Raw genomic sequence first — 18,269 nt, 5'->3', positions numbered from 1 at the left:
TCCTAAGTATTTTAATTTTTGTACGTAATTTTAAAAGGGATTTCTTTACTTTCCTTTTCTTATATTTCATTGTTAGTGTGAAGAAATGCAGCTGATTTCTGTGTGTTAATCTTGTATCCTGCTACCTTGCTGAATTCTTTTTTTTTAGCTCTAGTAGTTTTTGTGTAGAGCCTGTAGGGTTTTCTATGTATAGTGTCATGTCTTCTGCATATAATGACAGTTTTACCTTTTCTCTTCCAGTTTGGATCCTTTTTATTTCTTTTTGTTGTCTAATTGCTATGGCTAGGACTTCCAATACTATGTTGAATAAAAGTGGTAAGAGTGGACATCCTTGTCATGTTCCAGATTTTAGGGGGAAGACTTTCAGCTTTTCACCATTGAGTATTATGCTGACTGTAGGTTTGTCATAAATATCTTTTATTATGTTGAGATATGTTCCCTCTATACCCACTTTGGTAAGTGTTTTTGTCATAAATGGGTGTTGAACTTAATTAAATGCTTTTTCTGCATCTATTGAGATTATCGTGTAATTTTTATTCTTTCTCTTGTTGATGTGGTATATCATGTTGATTTGCATATGTGGAACCATCCTTTTGTCCCTGGGATGAACCCAACTTGATCATGATGTATGATGTTCTTTGTGTGCTATTGGATTCTGTGGGTTTGTAGGCATAATTCTTGGTGTATTTGTGGGAGAGGGTGAGCTTTGAGTCTCTCTACTCCACCATCTTGGCTCCTCTCCCTACTTTTATTATCATTTAATTTCGATTTTCTTCTAGATTCCCTTGTGAATTCTTTGATGCATGGATTATATAGAAGTACCTTTTTCAATTTACAAATATTTGCAATTTCTCTAGATACCTTATTACTGTTTTCTAGTTTAATTCCATTATGGATAAAGAACATACCCTGTATAATTTTATTTCTCTTAAATTTGTGGAGACATGTGAATCCAGCATGTGATTATCTTGAAAGGAATCTATTTCCTGATGATATTGGTTGTCTTGTTCTGCAAATTGTTAATTATGTTAAGAAAGTTGATAGTGTTCTTCAGGTCTTGTTTCTTCTTTTTTAAAAAAAAATTATTTATTTAATTATGCTTTTAATGGAGGTGTGGGGGATTGAACCCAGGACCTTGTGCATGCTAAGCATATGCTCTACCACTTAAGCTACACCCTCCCCACCCCAGATCTTGTTTCTTCTAACTATAATTTTGTTTATCACTTAGTTGAGTTGTTTTATTACTTGTTGAGAGAGAAATGTTAAAATCTTCAATAAAGATAATAGGTTTATCTAGTTCTCTCTTTGATTCCATCAGTTTCCTCCATTATTCTTTATTATTAGGGTCATACACATTGAGGGCTATTATGTCTTTTTGAGAAATTGATCCATTTATTAGTGTAAATGTTTTTTTTTTAATTTCTGGTAATATACTTTGTCTTTTTTTGTGTTCTTCTGAGGGTTGCCACCAGTTATAATAACACTAACTTTTTAGTAAATAACAGTTAAAAATGTTAGTCTCTATATCATGTAGAAAACAGAAGGTAGAGTTATGCATCATTGTTACAATAATAATAGCTTTTATAATTGTCTATACATTTATCTTTACTGAGATCTGTATTTCTTCCAACAGTTTTGAGTTCCCATTTACTGTTCTTTTACTCTACCTGCAGTACTGACTCCCTTTAGCCTTTCTTGTGTCATGGGTCTAGTGGTAATGAATTCCCTAAGTTTTTGTTTATCTAGGAATGTCTTAATTTCTCCCTCATTTTTGAAGACATTTGGTCAGATGTAAAATTATTCGTTGACAGTTTTCTTCATTTTTGCACTTTGACTACATTGGCCCATTGCCTCCTGGCCTCCAAAGTTCCTAATGAAAAATATTCTGATAATCTTACTGGGGACCCCTTTTATGTTATGAGTCACTTTTCTTTTGCTGCTTTCAAAATTCTCTCTTTGTCTTCAGCTGTTGGAAGTTTGATTTTGTGTCTTAACTTAAACTCTTTGAGCGAATCTTACTTGGAGTTTGTTGAGCTTCTTGGATGCTTATATTCATGTCTTTCATCAATTATCAGAAGTTTTGAGTCAGTTTTTTTTTTTTCTTCACATATTCTCTCTGCCCCTTTCTCTTTCTCTTCTAGGATTATATATTGGTCTTATTGATGGTTTATCATTGATTTCTTAGCCTCTCTTCACATTTCTTCAACCTTTTTCTTTCTGTTCTTCAGACTTGATAATTACTGTTGTCCCATTTTCAAGTTCACTGATTATTTCTTCTAACTATTCAAATCTGTCTTTGAATCCCTCTAGTGAATTTTTATTTTAGTTACTGTGTTTTTCAGCTCCATAATTTTAAAATTTCTGTTTAGGTTTCTTTTTATTAATATTTCCACTTTATAGATCATTTTCTTGACTTTTTCCACATCTTCCTGTAGTTCTTTAAGTATCTTTAAGACAATCATTTTAAAGTCTTTAGCTGGTAGATCAGACATCAGATCTTTTTCAGAGACAATTTCTGTTGATTTTTTTTTCTTTGAATGGGTCATAGTTTCCTGTTTCCTTGTATGTTTCATAATTTTTTGTTAAAAATTGAGCATTTGGACCTAATAATGTGTTAACTCTGGAAATTAAATTCTCACCTTCTCCAGGGTTTGCTCTTTGCAGTTTTGGGTTTTGTTTTGTTTCTTGTTTTTTCATTGTTATAGGCTGTCTCTTTACTGAGGATCAGTCTGAAGTATGAATTTAAGTTCTTTTCAGGTTTCTTTCTGAGCCTGCACCTTTCCCTGGGCATGCATAGTAACTTTCTAATTTTTCCCATACATGTGGTTGCTTTTGGATATACTAGTCTTTGGATCCAAAAGGGGAAAAATAGAAAAATTAAGGGAAGGGAAAGGGTGCCAGCCTTTTAAATTCCCTGGATGTCACTTCAGTCAAATGGGGATGGGCTTATAACAATGATTAGAGATGAACAAAAATGACCATTTCTTCTTTGTCTCTATCTCTGTGATCAGAATTCATGATCAGCAATCACTGCACAAATCCCCAATATTTGGATAACAGGATCCATTTTGCCTGCCCTTGCTCCTTCATGTTTGCCAGCTGCTCCAGGAACACACACACAGCTACCTGCCATGGAGTAGGGGATAGGTGACTGAGCTAAGAGCTGAAACTGACCAAAATTAACCACAATTTACTGTCCAAACCTTCCTTGGAAGTTACAAGCCTTTAATGGATTTAATAGTTCCATAGTATTTTTATTAGATTCTGCCAGTGCAATTTTTGTTTAGGTAGGGAGAAAGATTTCTGGTGCTCCTACCATCTTTCCAGAATCCTCTCTTGCTTTTTGATAATCTGTTGAAAGAATCTCTGTCATTTTATGTGAGTACTTGGTGTCCACTTATCTTTAATTAGTTATTAATAGGATTGGACTTATGTCTTATATTTTACTATTTGTCTTATGTTTGTAATGTCTGTTTTTTCTATACCTCTCTGCTTGTTTATGTGTGTGTGTGTATATGTGTATGACTGCTCTTAGGATTACAGTATACATTCTTAGCTCTTTTAAAAATTTGCTTAAAGTTAATATACCATTTCAGACAAAACTGAGCAGTATATAGTCATATAGAACTATTTATACACTGCCTTGCCTGTAAGGAGGCATAGTAGCCATGTATATTAAATCTGTATATTCAAAATTGTAGAATAGATAAACAAGATTATACTGTATAGCACAGGGAAATTTACACAAGATCTTATGGTAGCGCACAGAGAAAAAAATGTGACAATGAATATATATATGTTCATGTATAACTGAAAAATTGTGCTCTACAATGGAATATGGCACAACATTGTAAAATGATTATAAATCAATAAAAAATGGTTTTAAAAAAGTCTGTATATTTTATAGCCCCAATATGAATTGTAATTTTTGCTGTAGACATCCATATGTATTTTAAAGAAAATAATGGAAAAATACTCTTTCTTACTTATCTACAGAATTATCTTCAGAGTTTTTAATTTCTTCCTGAAGTTCCAAGTTTCCACTGGAACTCATTTTCCTTTATTTTTAAGAGTTGCTTTTTCCATAGTGATACTAATAGTAGATTCCCTTAGTCTTTCTTGTCTAAAAATATCTTTACTGTGCTTTTATTCTTGAAATATATTTTCATCAGATATAGAGTGCTCAGTTGACATATTTTTTATTTTCTTTTATCACTTTAAAGATGTTGTTCTACTGTCTTTTGGGCTCTATTGTTTGTGATGAGATGTGAATGATCATTTGTTTGTCTTTGTTGTTGTGTTGTTTTGAAGAGGTCATTTGTTTCTTAGCTCCTTTATAGGTGATATACAACTCAGTTTATTGTGTCTTCTAGAATCAGCACATTTTCACTTTCCAGTTACATAATTTATTTGTAAGTTTTCTAAGCAGCTTATATAAGATGCCTAGTAGTGTAATAAATCTTACCTAAGTGTTTTTATATTTAAATTAAAACTAGTACAACAGAATCAGAGTAACAAACTCAGGAGAAATAATGTGAGCTAGCAATGTCTTTGAGGTGAAAAAATTTATTTATTGGCTTTTCCTTATGTGTATGATTGAAATGAAATAAGTTTCTATTAAATATGCCTTTATTATCATGAAATTTACTGGGGTATATAATTAAACATACAGAAGAAATTTTTCTTTGATTATTTTGATATATATTATTGTGAAATATTCTTTTGCACAAAAAATAAAATGCAGAATTTACCCAAGTTTAGTATCTCACTAGGAGGTTCATGCTTATCAAAACAAGTTTCATCTTCTACCATCTGGCTGGGCCAAACTCAGAATGAGTTAAGAGAGGAATCAGGGACTCAAGAGGCCATAACAGACCTCACTCTGTAGGGTTGTGAAAGTTGTGGATTTAAAATTTTTTGCTGAAGAACGACTAGAGGTAAAATGTAAAAATGCAAAGTATTTTTTTGTTTAAAAAGCAAATTCTCTTACTTTGTTTAACCCTCACAACAGCTCTTAAAGGATACTGCTACTTTCCCCATTTAGCAGATGGGATAAATTCACATTTAGACTTTCTCTAAATCATATAGTGTATTGTAACTAGGTATTCAGACTGTAAATATAGTTATCTTCCTATCATCTTATAAACTTTTAAAAATACAGGATAAGAATCAATTTTAAGTTATTGTAATTTGTTGATTGACTGACTCCTTTCTGGAACTTGTGGTATTTGCCTGATGGTGTTAGTCTCAGTTCAGTGGGGGTTCCTGAAGCCTGCCTGCTTCCAACAGTATAAATTATAGCCTAATCTAGTTCTCATGAATCATCTTCATATTCATTCTTGCTCTAATTTGTGCTTGAAAAATAAGAAGCTTGTTTCTACTGCAAGTTTTCTTCACTATGTTATGCTTGGTACTTTTTCAGGTATCTCTATATTTTGTTGAGCCAAGGAGTTATTTGTATAGCTAAATTTGTAGTTTTATTTATCTATATTTATGATTAATCTTTTGCCAATTATATGTATATGTTATATATACGTATATGTACACATACACACATATATATTTATATTTATGAATAGTCTAACAGGAACTCATTTAGATATTAAACTAGTTTTATAATATGAGACCCTTGTGAAGATTCTAATATTGTAAAGCTATAGAAATGCATTCAAAGAGATGCTGTCATATTTTGACGCAGGAGACAGAAACTGCTATTCAAATGTCAGGAAAAATACAAGAAATTAGTTGCTTTTAAAAAAAATCATTGGGCTTTATTTTCAGTCACAGCTCTATTGCTCCATATAGAGATCAGAAAGCTGCTGCTACCACAGCTACCACTGCTATTGCAACCCGAGCTTCCCCCTCTCATAACGCTGATTACTAAACAATAGGATGCGAAGGTATCTGCTGCCCTACTCATGTCATCTTGAGCCTGCATATTCACTTGCACTGGAAGAGAAAATGCCACTGCTTCATTTTGCTTTCCAAATATTACATGAATTTGTCAAATTGAAAGACTCTAATACGTATATAAAACACTAGTTATCAGTAAATCTATATAAAGAAATTTGTTAGAAAATTGTTTTGTAACAGATCACTATAAGGAAAAAAAGGAAGGAAAGGAAGGAAGGGAAGAGAAAGGAAGGGTAAGGAAACTACAGCAGAACTTTCCTCCTTCGTTTTAAAGCATTGGTCTCTAGTACAATGGGACGTATAAATCCTTTAGGTATAAATCATTTGACTTTTGTCAGTAAGTCTTCATTGAGGATAATTAGTTTGAGATTCTTTCTTGAGAAAGAATTGACATGACACATTTAAAATGTACTTGCATGCTTTAAAATATCTCTCCAATTTAATTTATTCCAGAAAGAGAGTGGACTACAATAGAATATTTCAAAACAGAGAAAGCATACATAAGTGATATATCCAACTCAATAACTTGTTATATCTTGATAGATGTTTCTTGTGTACTTTAAAATACTATGTTTTCTGCTGTTGTGTGTAGAGTGTCAATGATGTCAATAATATCAATATATCAGTTTGATTTCTTTCAATAGAGCTATTTCAGGGTCTTTTCTAGTATTTCATGATACATTTTCCCCATCCTTTTACTTTTAACTTATTTGGGTCTTTATATTTAAAATGGGTTCTTTATAAGCACTGTATAGTTGGGTCTTGCTTTTTGCTCCAAACTTACAATCTCACAAATTTTGAAGTCTTTTTAATACTCACTATATATTTAGGGAATTTCTCTCTTTTTTAGAAAAATTTAGGGGATATTATGATAAGATTATTAATTATTGTTGTTAAGTCTCACCTAGAGAGTACCTACTTGGAAGGGACAAATATCACATTATTTTGGCAAGTCAAACATGTTGTGTATAAAAATTTTTAAAGAGTAATGAATGATGCAGAATTTGACCCAGCTTAATAATTACTTTTTTTCTAATGGACAGATTTTCTTCCCATTAATGTTATTGAAATGAGGCAATGAAGTTTGATAGGCTATCATCATTGTCAATCATGGTTTCCAATAAAAAGATATTAAAAAGTTCACATTTCTTCATTCTTTGAAACAGGTGCTGACATCTAATATCAGCATCTATTATCTACCTGCTCAAAACAAGGAATAAAGTAGAATACAGAGGGTAGAAACTTTTAGTATATTTGCATAGCACTATCTAAGCAGGGAATAGAGGATATGTAAAAACTCCTTTGTTCTCTAAATTTTTTGATACTGTAACAATTTTGCTTTACTGATTATTTTAAAACAGTGATTTCCTAGTCTGTTCAGCTCCTATAACAAAATATCATACAGTGGGTGGCTTAAACAACAGACATTGATTTTTTACAGTTCTGCAAGATGAGAAGTTCAAGATTGAGGTGCCAGCAGTACAGTACATGGAAAGACCCCACTTCTTGACTTACAGACAGCTGCGTTCTCTCTGAGTTCACATAGTGTTTCTTTGGTGAGTACTCACATAGACACACACAGAGAGAGTTCTCCTTTCTCTCTTCTTATAAGGGCACTAATCTCACTGGGAAGGCCTCACCCTCATGATGACATAATCTAGCCCTAATTGCCTCCTGAAGTTGTCAATCCAAATACCACCACATTAGAAGTTAGGGGTTCAACATTTGAATTAGAAGGGGTCTCAAAATTTAGTCCAAAATGGTGGTTCAATAAATATGATCCCAAACCAACAGCATTAACATTGCTGAATCAAAAACATTGATGGTACCTATCAATCTGTGTTTTATCAAGATTTCTATGTAATTATAAGCCCACTAAGGTTTGAGAACCTCTTTCTAAAAAGAGCTAAAAAAAAGCTGAGAACTGAGAGTTTTTGACACATACCCAATGTACTCTCAATACAGTTCTACCATAGTCAGTCAACAAAACAGACTTTAGAACTACTAGTCTAGTTTAATCGGTATCTCTTTGTTTTTCCCTAAATCCAAATTCTTTTGTTTTTTTTGAACAAAATATTGAATAATTTTGTCAGATAATTTCTGACCAGTAGAAGGTATTATAAAATAGTGAGAAAAAATATGTATACACATGTTTATAAAGATAGAATTATGGATATTTTAAATCTCCCAGTTAAGAAATTCAATATACTTTTATAATAAAGTGTATTTTGTGTATATTATTAGTATTTCCATGGGATGGTTTAATCAAACATCACCAGTGTTCCACACAACTGAGTAGACTTAGCAACATGATATCCTTTACATTTAAATAACTACTAAATAATATCATGTTTTGTTCAAAATGTGACTTTTACACAGGTGTATATATTATCTCTTTCCCAATATGCCATTGAAGTGACAAAAATGAAGTACAAAAAAGAGAAAAATATCTATAACAGAAGTGAGAATGAGATCACATCAGTGGACTAGGGATTTTGGTGAATTTCTGGAAGGCATAAAGTAGCTGACATTACACTAAGGATAAACCATAGAAGAGGAATCTATAGACCAGAATACATAAGAGAAGGCTACACGGGAATTCTGATTTCTGAGAGACCTCCAGCTGTCTGTTCCATAGTCACCTAGCCTAAATTAAGACTTGACAGGTAACAAATTGTCATATATTTATAGCTTGATGTCAACTTTCTGATTTAAGGAAAGGATCAATTAGGTAAGCAGACCATTACAATGCAGAAGATACTAGCTGTTTATGTTATTGATCTAGTTTTGGGGTCATAGTAATGAATGAACAAGTCAAAATCAAGTCAATTGATAGGGAATCATTAATATACTTAGAATGTTACACAGCAACAAAAATTTTTTAAATAGAGACTTGCAATAACAGTAATTTTCTGGGACAAAACATAAAAGCAGCTGGATTGTGCTCCATCATTCCCTTTCCAAGGGCTTTGGAGTATCCCTTAGGGCAACAAAAAGAGGGCAGATGACCTAATCTCATCTTGTGAAGTAGACTTTCAGATGATAAAATAATTTTATTTATTGAATGCTTATCTACTTTAAATAAGACAAGTATTTAAATAAAACATCTAATTGAATAGCTTCTCCCTGATATTTGGTCATAGTCTGTTCCAGTTGCTAATCCTAGTGATAAGAATAAGAATAATTTACTTGATGTGTATGATACTTTAGATTATTCTTAAATATCATCTCCTAGCTTTCTGAATTAGTGAAGCTTTTCAAGTTACCCTACAACATACGAACATAGCTGAAATGTGCCTTTCAAGGCAACGTATGCAAGAGATAACTCTCCTTCTGGTTACTCAGTAGACATACACTAGGCTAAGGGCATTCTTTTACAGTTTGGCTCCACCTTTACTGTCTTAAATCCATTCTCATTTTTTCCTCATTGCTTTGGCAATTTCTGGTTATTTCTCTATGTGTTATGAGTATTGAACCCCTACAAGAAGTATAATTCATCATGTACCAAATGGAGTGGAATATAAGAACCTTTTGATCCCTAGCAGAATTCCTGGATTTGCTTCTGTTCACTCAAACACAAACCTGCCTCCACTGTAGATTTAAATGTGATATGAATCTCCAGGCTACACAGCTGCATTACTGTCAAAGACAACATAATCGAGTCTTGTTAGAGGAACTGCACTGTTTCAGTACTTACTGATTTTATAAAGCTACATTGAAGAACATACAAGCATTTAAAATGTTTTTACTGTCTTCTGCTTTAATTGTTCTAACATAATATAAACACTTATTTAAAATTTTTTGTATATTTTAAACAACATATACAAATATTTTAAGGAGTATATTAGTGCTACACTTTAAATCATTAAAACACTAGAGTAATTGTAACTGCAAAAAATTTGGAACACTACCAAAACAGAGCCCATGTGCAATCTTTACAATTATGACAATTTTAATAAAAAGACAACAGACAACAGTATGAGATCTAAACATTTCTCTTTAACACTTTTGTCAGTGAATCTTTGACTGTCTTATTTCTCAGGCTGTAGATAATTGGATTTAAGAAAGGAATTACAACAGTGTAAAATAGGGAGTCCACCATATCTTGATCATCTTCTTGTGCAGATCCAGGGCGCACATACATGAAGAGAAGAGGCCCATAGTATAAAGAGACAGATAGGAGGTGGGCTCCACAGGTGGAGAATGTTTTCTTTATGCCTTGTACAGACTTCTTTTTTAAGATTGTAAAGAGAACAAGTGTATAAGAGACAAAAACAGTAAGAACGGTGAACACTTGTATTGACCCAGAGAAGATAAAAACCATCAGAACATTGAGTGAAGGGTCAGTACAAGAAATCTTAAACAATGGCATGATGTCACAGTAAAAGTGATGTATTATGTTAGACTTACAAAAGGTTAATCTGAATAAAAAACCTATATGAATTATGGAATGAATAAAGCCACCTACAAATGCTAAAACTAATAGTCGAATGCATAGTCTATTGGTCATAATCACTGGATAAAGTAATGGTTTGCATATGGCAGCATAGCGATCATATGCCATTGTTGCCAAGAGAAAACATTCTGTGGTTGCACTGAATGCAAAGGAAAATAATTGTGTTATGCATTCAGAGAGAGATATCATCTTACTTTTGGCTAGGAAATTGACCAGCATCTTGGGGGTCACTGTGGAGGATATGCAAGCATCCACAAAGGCCAAACTACCAAGGAATAAGTACATGGGAATGTGAAGTTGAGGGTCATTGCAGATGAGAGCAATTAGCCCAAGGTTTCCCATGATGGTGATGAGGTATATCATCAAGAACATCAGGAACAGGTGAATATGCCACTCTGGTTGATATGTAAGGCCTGTGAGAACAAACTTTGTCAGTGATGTTGCATTTTTAATATCCATGTTGTTACTGGATGGCTCCTGAAATGAAATGCAGTAAATGTAAAAAGAACACTCACTAAAAGTATATAAAAAGAATATTGGAATAAGTAGTTGAAATAAAACCATGTGCTTATCAGAATGCCTTTAATTTAATTTACTACTACCATTATAATGGAAACTAATTTTGGGAATATAATGGAAAATGCAAATATTTCAGTTCAAAAAATGTGCAGGAATTAGAAGTTTTAGACAAAAGGAAAGACATTCTAAGCATGAGCTAAAGTTATGGGGATACTTTAGCATATTTGGGACATTCTGTGTCTGGGACATGGATGAGAGTCTAGGGAAAAGAAGTTTGAATTATTATAAAAAGAACTGGATGCCACTTGAAGGATCTTGAATTTTGTTCCTTAGGAATGCACTGCAAACTTTTAGGTCTAGAAGTGGCATTGTAAGATATTTTTTAAATTAAATATTGGGTGATGGAGAAAATACTTTGTAGGGAGGGGAAACCAGAGTTAGGAATAATGTATTAGGAAGCTGATACTCTTGTCCAGTGTTTCGCAAACCAGAATACACATCAGAATTGTCTGGGGAACTTTTTGTACAAAATATAGATAGTGAGGTATTACTGTACATACTGATTCTATGGGAGCAAGACTGAAGTTTAATGATCTATATTTCAAAAATACTCTCCAGTTGATTCAAATGCATGTGAGGTTTTTAGTCAATGTATAATATGTTATTGGAAGTGATGAGGAGGACAAAGAAATCAAGATAAATGAGAATGTAAAATCAGTAGGACTCTGTGACAGATTTGAAGGGAGTGGACAGTGAAGAAGAGCGGAGACATTTGATGATTAGATGGTTCTCCTCTGAACATCCAAGTGAGATAGCTTACTAACAATGAGTTTGTTAGAGGTTAATGGAAACAATGACTTGGGAGTATTTGGGTAGGTAAAGGCATACTTATGGATGACCTAACCATTGGGAAGTGTGCATAAGGTAAAAAGAAAAAGGGCATGGAAAGAAACTTGAGGAAGTTATATTACAGAAGTTTTGAAGTGGATACATGTCATTTTTAGATAGATAAAAAGTGATCCTCTTTTCTACCACATGACTGTTGGTATCAGGCAAAAGTAACCACTTCTCTAGGAGTCAAAAGAGCCAGAAACTCACTTTCCCATTCCCTTTGCACCTAGAGTGAGAGGACTTGATCTAGGTTTGAACAGTCGAACACACTCACACTGGATTTGTAATATGAAGAGTGGGAAACAAATGGAAAAAAGGGAATTTTGGTTGTAAAGTCAGGCAAGGCAGCTATATCAAGACCCCAGCAAATGTATCCTCTGTCTGCACCAACTGCATCATCAGTGTGGGCTGTGGCATCCTGAGCTCAGTAGCAGTGATAGGAAGTTCTGCCGAGCAAGTGTAGAAATTTGATTTTGGCTGTTGACTCACTGTATTGCTTCCTTCTGTTCCTGCCCATTTTTACCTGATTCCTCCAATCTCCCTGGAATTTCTATGTAATGGTAAATTTCTATTCAGATAACTAGTTTCCTGTTAGAAACAAGTGCTCTGGCTCCAACCAAAGAGAGAAATAAGGGAGAAACTGGAAAAGGATACTCAGCAGAGTGATCAGAGAAGCAGGAGGGAAACTGGAGAGCTGAGTGTTGTGACCATAAAGGGAGAAAAAACACTCAAGGTCATAATGAAGTAAGTACAGCACCAACTGGCAAAATGAATGCTGTGGTAGAATAAGGGGTAAACAGAGTTCATTGAGTGCGAGAAATTAAAGATTTTTAGTGTCTTTAGGGAGAGCAGTTTTCAGGTTACGATTGAGTTGATGCTAGAGAATAGTGACAAATGAATAGGAAACATGGTGTACAACGTGAAGGAAGTATTTTTGATTACGCTAAAAAAATGTGGACAACAGTTGGAATTTGGTTACTGCCCATGGACAAAATAAATAAAAGTTTTTGAAAGAGAAGAGAGGAAAGCATCAAAAAGAGAAATAGGGTAGGAGAACTGGAAGTCAGAAATCTGGGAGGGTGGAAGAAAAAGGAGGAGGAGGAATAGAAAAGCATAGCAATGATGTGGAGAGATAAGTGTAGGAAAGACAAGCAAATGAAGACAGGGGTAGTACCAGATAAACCCTGAAAAGGATGTAAGGGGAAAGTTTACAGGTGAATCTTTGTCTTAACTCTGGTTTTCATTAAATGTTGTGAACACTGGGAATCTTTTCTTATTCTTTTATTCAAAATTCTAAGTTCATTTTCTTAGGGAATTTGTGTATAAAAGAGAGTGTTTCATTTTAAAGTTTATCCTGGAAATTTTGTTCATAAACATACTAGCATTATTGGAAAGTTCTTTCCATAATTAAAAATTGCTTTATATTTGTTATTACAGTCATTAGAACTGACTTTCTTTAGAAATACTGCTGGGTTTACTTGACAGCACTTTCTCTTCCACCAGTTTTTCTCGTAGAGCAAAACTGAGCCAAAGACTGAAGCCTAATTCAGGTGATTAAAATAACCATTGCAAATAACTCCAGTTGTTAAATGTACTTTTAATTGGAATAGGCTCCTTTTCATGAAATCCCAAATCACTAATAATTGAAAATTCTCAAGTTCAATATGTGTATGTGTCTTTATTAAGTTGTAAAGCTGGAAAGAGCAGAGATATTTTCTACATACTTCTTGCGCGTTCTCTCTCTTTCTCTTTCTCTGTATTTAAAATAGTCAACAAAATTGCTGTCACAAGTACGCAAAAGAATAGAGGAGCTAATATAAATGACTTACCTTAAAAGTTTAATCTGAGATTGTGATCAACTAAAAAGAATGGATATTTAATGAGAATAACTGAAAGATTTTTCACATAGGACACATGTGACCTGATATTTAAATCCAGTTTAAATTGTTTAACTTTCTAGTACACCAAAACTTACAAAATCATTTTAGTTATATTAGAAAGATAATGAATTATCATTAAAGGGAATAATTCAGTCTTACAGGTGTTTTGCTTATCCAGATTTAGTCACAAAAATAAGATATACAGACAATTTATTCATTGTTTTACATTTTCCACTGGCATTTTTTTGTATTTTGTAAATCAATCTAAAATTATTATAAATTGTACAGTATTTTGACTATTTTACTTAAAGAACAATGAATATTATAGAATCAATTTCTCTCTTACCCATATCTTGTAAGAAATTGTGGAGATCCCTTTGAAGAGTTAGGCTTTCTAAGTAGAAAATAATAAAACAGCACTGGAATGACAATAACACAAGTAGCAATTCCTTATACACCCATTTATTTTGGAGGCTTTATTTCCCAAGATCAGGAAACTGTTGTTTAAATAAATTTGCTTTGAACGTGAGTCAACCAGTTATGCAACTGTTTCACTTTTGCCAAAAGAGGAAGGAATGAAGAACTAAATTTCCTTAATAGCACCCAGGGATTCCCTTCAGGACAAAACTAAGCTCTTCTTCTGGGTATTATAGATTTGAACATGTAGAAGTCCAGGTTATCCCACAGGGCATTATAGTCTGTGAAATCATAAACATCAAGTGATAAACATCAGTTCTAGTTTTAACTATTGAAATTACAGTATTTTCCACCACAGGTGACACTTCTGACGTAGTTATGCAAACTTCAATTTATCTGTAGTTTTTGATGCTCTGTGTGCCTTGATCAGTGTGGTTTTGTCTGAGCTACTCACACTTGATTTTAATTAAGCCAGAGTTCCAGATTCCCTTCAGGTAACAACTCTAAGAGTGTTGTCCTCCTTATGTAAACTTTGCTCACATTCCAGACCTACAAGTAACTTCTCACTTTAAGATGAAAATTTATGAAAAAACCTTACCAGGTAAAATTCAGTGGAAGGAGCAAAAGAAAAAGAAATCCAAGGACCACAGTAGGAGGTGGCCTAGATCAGTGCTTCTTAAACTTTAATTCCTGTGAATCTCCTGGAAATTTTCTTAATATGCAGATTCTGTTTCAGTAGGTTAAGGATTGGGCCTGAGGGTCTTCATTTCTAACAAGGTGATGCCTTGGGACATTTGCTATCCTCAGGGTTTCCCTTCATTTACAGGTTTAGCTGATCAGGGAACACATCATTACAGAAACAAACAAACAAACAAAATGACAAATGTAGCTGGCATGCAAAGAGAGAAGCAAAGCGTAGCCAGAATGGGCAAGGGAGGCTGGCATGGGTGGGATCACATAGAATCTAGAGACTATGTCAAGGACTTTACTCTGTTCTTTACCCCAGCTGAAAAGAAAACTATCGAGGGATTTTGAACATGCTGGTCACATGTTCAGATTTGTCTTTAATTATTAACATGGAAATTGGTTTTGAACATGAATTGAGAAAATAATGGCATTATTTATGTCAAAATAGTATGATATGAAAGTGTTTCATATGTTTTGATATCTGAAGAGTCGAAAAATGTTTACCCTCCACTTGGAACTAGATTGGTAGCTGCGGGAAAGCAAACAGCGTATTTTTTATAAACTCATTAATCAATTATCCTGTGTCCTTAAAATTGTGCTAGTAAAAGCTAAATAAGAAGTGAAAAAACAACACAGATCAGAGAAAAGTCATTGTGAAAACTCAGCAGAAGGATAGAGTTAGTGGTATAATGTGCATCATTTAGCTTCAACATAACCCAACTTGACTTAAACATAATGCTCCCTTCAATTTTGTATAATTATCTTTTAATTCATTTTATTGCCTATGGATGAATACAGAGGTCTACACTGCAGCTTTCAGTATGAGAAGTCTTTTCAATTTTAGCATATTTAATAGTTGGGTCAGAGTATCACATTGTGATCTTCATTTGCATTTCCCCAATGACAAATTATATTTAGTATATTTTTGTGTTCTTATTTGACATGTGTATATCTAGTTTAGTGAAGTGTCTGTTCAAATATTTTGCGCATTTTTAGTGGAGCTATATAATTTCTTATTACTGAGTTTTGAGAATTTTCCATATATACTGGATACAAGGCTTTTATCAAATATATGATTTGATATATATATATCTTCTTTAGGATCTTGCTTTCTTTTTCTCCCACAAGGTACTGGTCCATTATGCTGATTGGACCTAGTGAGCCAGAAAGAGCAACTATTGTAGACCTATTGGTAGACATTTGCATGCTACAAGATGAGAAATAAATCCAACAAATTTCAGGGCCCATTTAACTTAGTGAAATTTCTAGGGGTTTAGTTGTGTGTATCATGTGGATATATACCTTCATAGGTGACGGATAAGTTGTTCCATCTAGCCCATACTACAATTTTAAAAAAGGCAGAACACCTAGTGGGCCCCTGGATTTTACAGGCAACAACATCCTCGTTTGGATGCATTAATCCAACAACTTTAGCAAGTGATCGGAGAAGTTGCTACTTTTGAATGTGGTTCAGAACAGGAGAAGGAGTTTTAAAAGGTCTAGGCTGATGTACAAGCTGCTCTGCCACTTGGGCCATATGATCAGGCAGAAACGATGGTGCCTGAAGAGGTAGGGGCAGATAGGGATGCTGTTTGGAGCCTTTGGCAAGCCTTTATAGGTTAAAAAAAAAAAAGCAGTGCAGACCATAAGTTTGAAGCGAAGCCCTGCCATCCACTACAGATGACTACTCTCCATATGAGAAATAGCTGTCAGCCTGCTACTGAGCCTTATTAGAGACTGACTGCTTAACCGTAGGCCAACCAATTTTCCATGGGACCAGAGCTGCCTTTCATGAATTTCATGGGGTCAGGTGGTATTATATGACCACCAAACCATAAAATTGTGAGAGCACTGCCACACCAGTATAAAATAGAATTGTTATGCACATGCTCTAGCCTGAGCAGGCCTTGAAGGTACCAATAATCTACATAAAGAAGTGACCCAAATGCCCATGGTCTCCATGCCTGCTACACTGGCTTCTCTATCCCAGCCTGCAATATGGCCTCATAGTGGGTAGCGGGGCATTCTCTATAATTAGTAGACAGAGGAAGAGATTACACGGACCTGGTTTATAGATAGTTCTGCAAAATATGTAGACACCATCTGAAAGGGGACAACTACTGTCACTCTGTAACAATCCCTAGAGGATAGTAGTGATGGAAAAATCCTCTCAGTTGACAAAACTTTGGGTAGTGCACCTGGTTATTCACTAGCCTAGAAAGAGAAATGGCCAGATATATGATAATGTAATGATTCAAGGGCTTTAGCCAATGGTTTGGCTGAATGGTCGGGGACTTTGAAGCAATAATACTGGAAAACTGATGACAAGGAAATTTGTGGAAGAAATATGTGGATAGATCCCTCTAAATGCACAAAAACATGTCCCATGTGAATGCTTACTAAAGGATGACTTTAGCCGTTGAAGACTTTATAAGCAAGTGGGTAGAATGTTGCATTCTATGGACACCAGTCAACCTCCTTCTCTAGCCATCCCTGTCATAACCAAATGGGCTTATAAAAAAGGGTCTATGGTGGAAGGAATGGAGATTATGTATGGGCTCAGCATCATGGACTTCCACTTACCATGGCCAGCTTGGCTAAAGATGTTTCTTAGTGCCCAGTCTGCCAGCACAGAGATCAACACTGAGTCCCCAATATTGCACTATTCATCGAGGTAATCAGCCAGCTACCAGGTGACACGTTGATTTCATTGGACAATTTTCCATCATGGAAGGGTGTTTTGTTATTATCAGAATAGACACTTACTCTAGATATAGATTATTCTTCTCTGCAGGCAAGCTTCTTGCCAAAACAACTATCTGAGGACTTAACAGAATTTTTTATCCACTGTCTTCACATTCATCATAGCATTTATCTGATCAAGAAATGTACTTCACAACAAATGAAATGTGGTAATGGCCCCAGGATTATAGAATTTACTTACCTTACCCTGTTTCCCTCCATTGTGAATCAGCTAATTTGAAAGAATGATAGAATGGCCTTTTAGAACTCAGTTACAGCACTTTCTGGAAGAGAAAACCATGCCGAGTCAAGGTTCTTCAGAAGGTTGTGTATTTTTTGAATCAGCATCCGTTACTGTTTTACCAAGGCTAGTTTTGAGTTTGACTCAGAGCAAGAGAAGGCTTTGCAACATGTCTAGGCTGCTATGCAAGCTGTTCTGCTACTTGGGCCACATCCAGCACATCCAGTGGTGCTTGCTGCAGTGGAAGATGCTTGGACCCTTTAATATTCCTCTAAAGATGGATCACAATGCCAGCCCTTAGAATCTGGGAGCAAAGCACTGTCATCCTCTGTGGATAACTACTCTACTTTAGAGAAACAGTCATTGGCCTGCTGGTGAACTTCAGTAAAAAAACAAATATTTAACCATGGGCCACCAATTTGCCATGAATCTAGAGCTGCCTTTGACAAAATCACTGTTGTCTGACCCACTGACCATAGAGCTGCTTTTGCAGGCAGCATGCCTTCATTAAATGAAAGTAGCA

General features: G+C 34.5%; 2 protein-coding genes across 2 annotated transcripts in view; one reads left to right on the top strand and one right to left on the bottom strand.

Annotated features, from left to right (window-relative positions):
- GABRR3 (gamma-aminobutyric acid type A receptor subunit rho3) overlaps nucleotides 1-18,269 on the top strand; it is a 237,968-nt gene that overhangs the window by 34,866 nt on the left and 184,833 nt on the right. The window contains exon 2 of the mRNA XM_032489963.1: nucleotides 7,355-7,469. The gene's annotated coding sequence lies outside the window, so the exon portion shown is untranslated. The remainder of the gene's footprint in view (nucleotides 1-7,354; nucleotides 7,470-18,269) is intronic.
- LOC106730599 (olfactory receptor 5H2-like) lies at nucleotides 9,877-10,834 on the bottom strand. Its single transcript, XM_014565626.2, has one exon. The coding sequence runs from the start codon at nucleotides 10,826-10,828 to the stop codon at nucleotides 9,899-9,901; it is 930 nt and encodes a 309-aa protein (XP_014421112.2). The 5' UTR covers nucleotides 10,829-10,834; the 3' UTR covers nucleotides 9,877-9,898.

The sequence above is a fragment of the Camelus ferus genome, chromosome 1, assembly GCF_009834535.1.
Source record: "Camelus ferus isolate YT-003-E chromosome 1, BCGSAC_Cfer_1.0, whole genome shotgun sequence".
In the NCBI taxonomy this organism is placed as follows: Eukaryota; Metazoa; Chordata; class Mammalia; order Artiodactyla; family Camelidae; genus Camelus; species Camelus ferus.
Note: the sequence above shows the minus strand (reverse complement) of the source record. Positions and strands in the feature narration are given on the sequence as shown.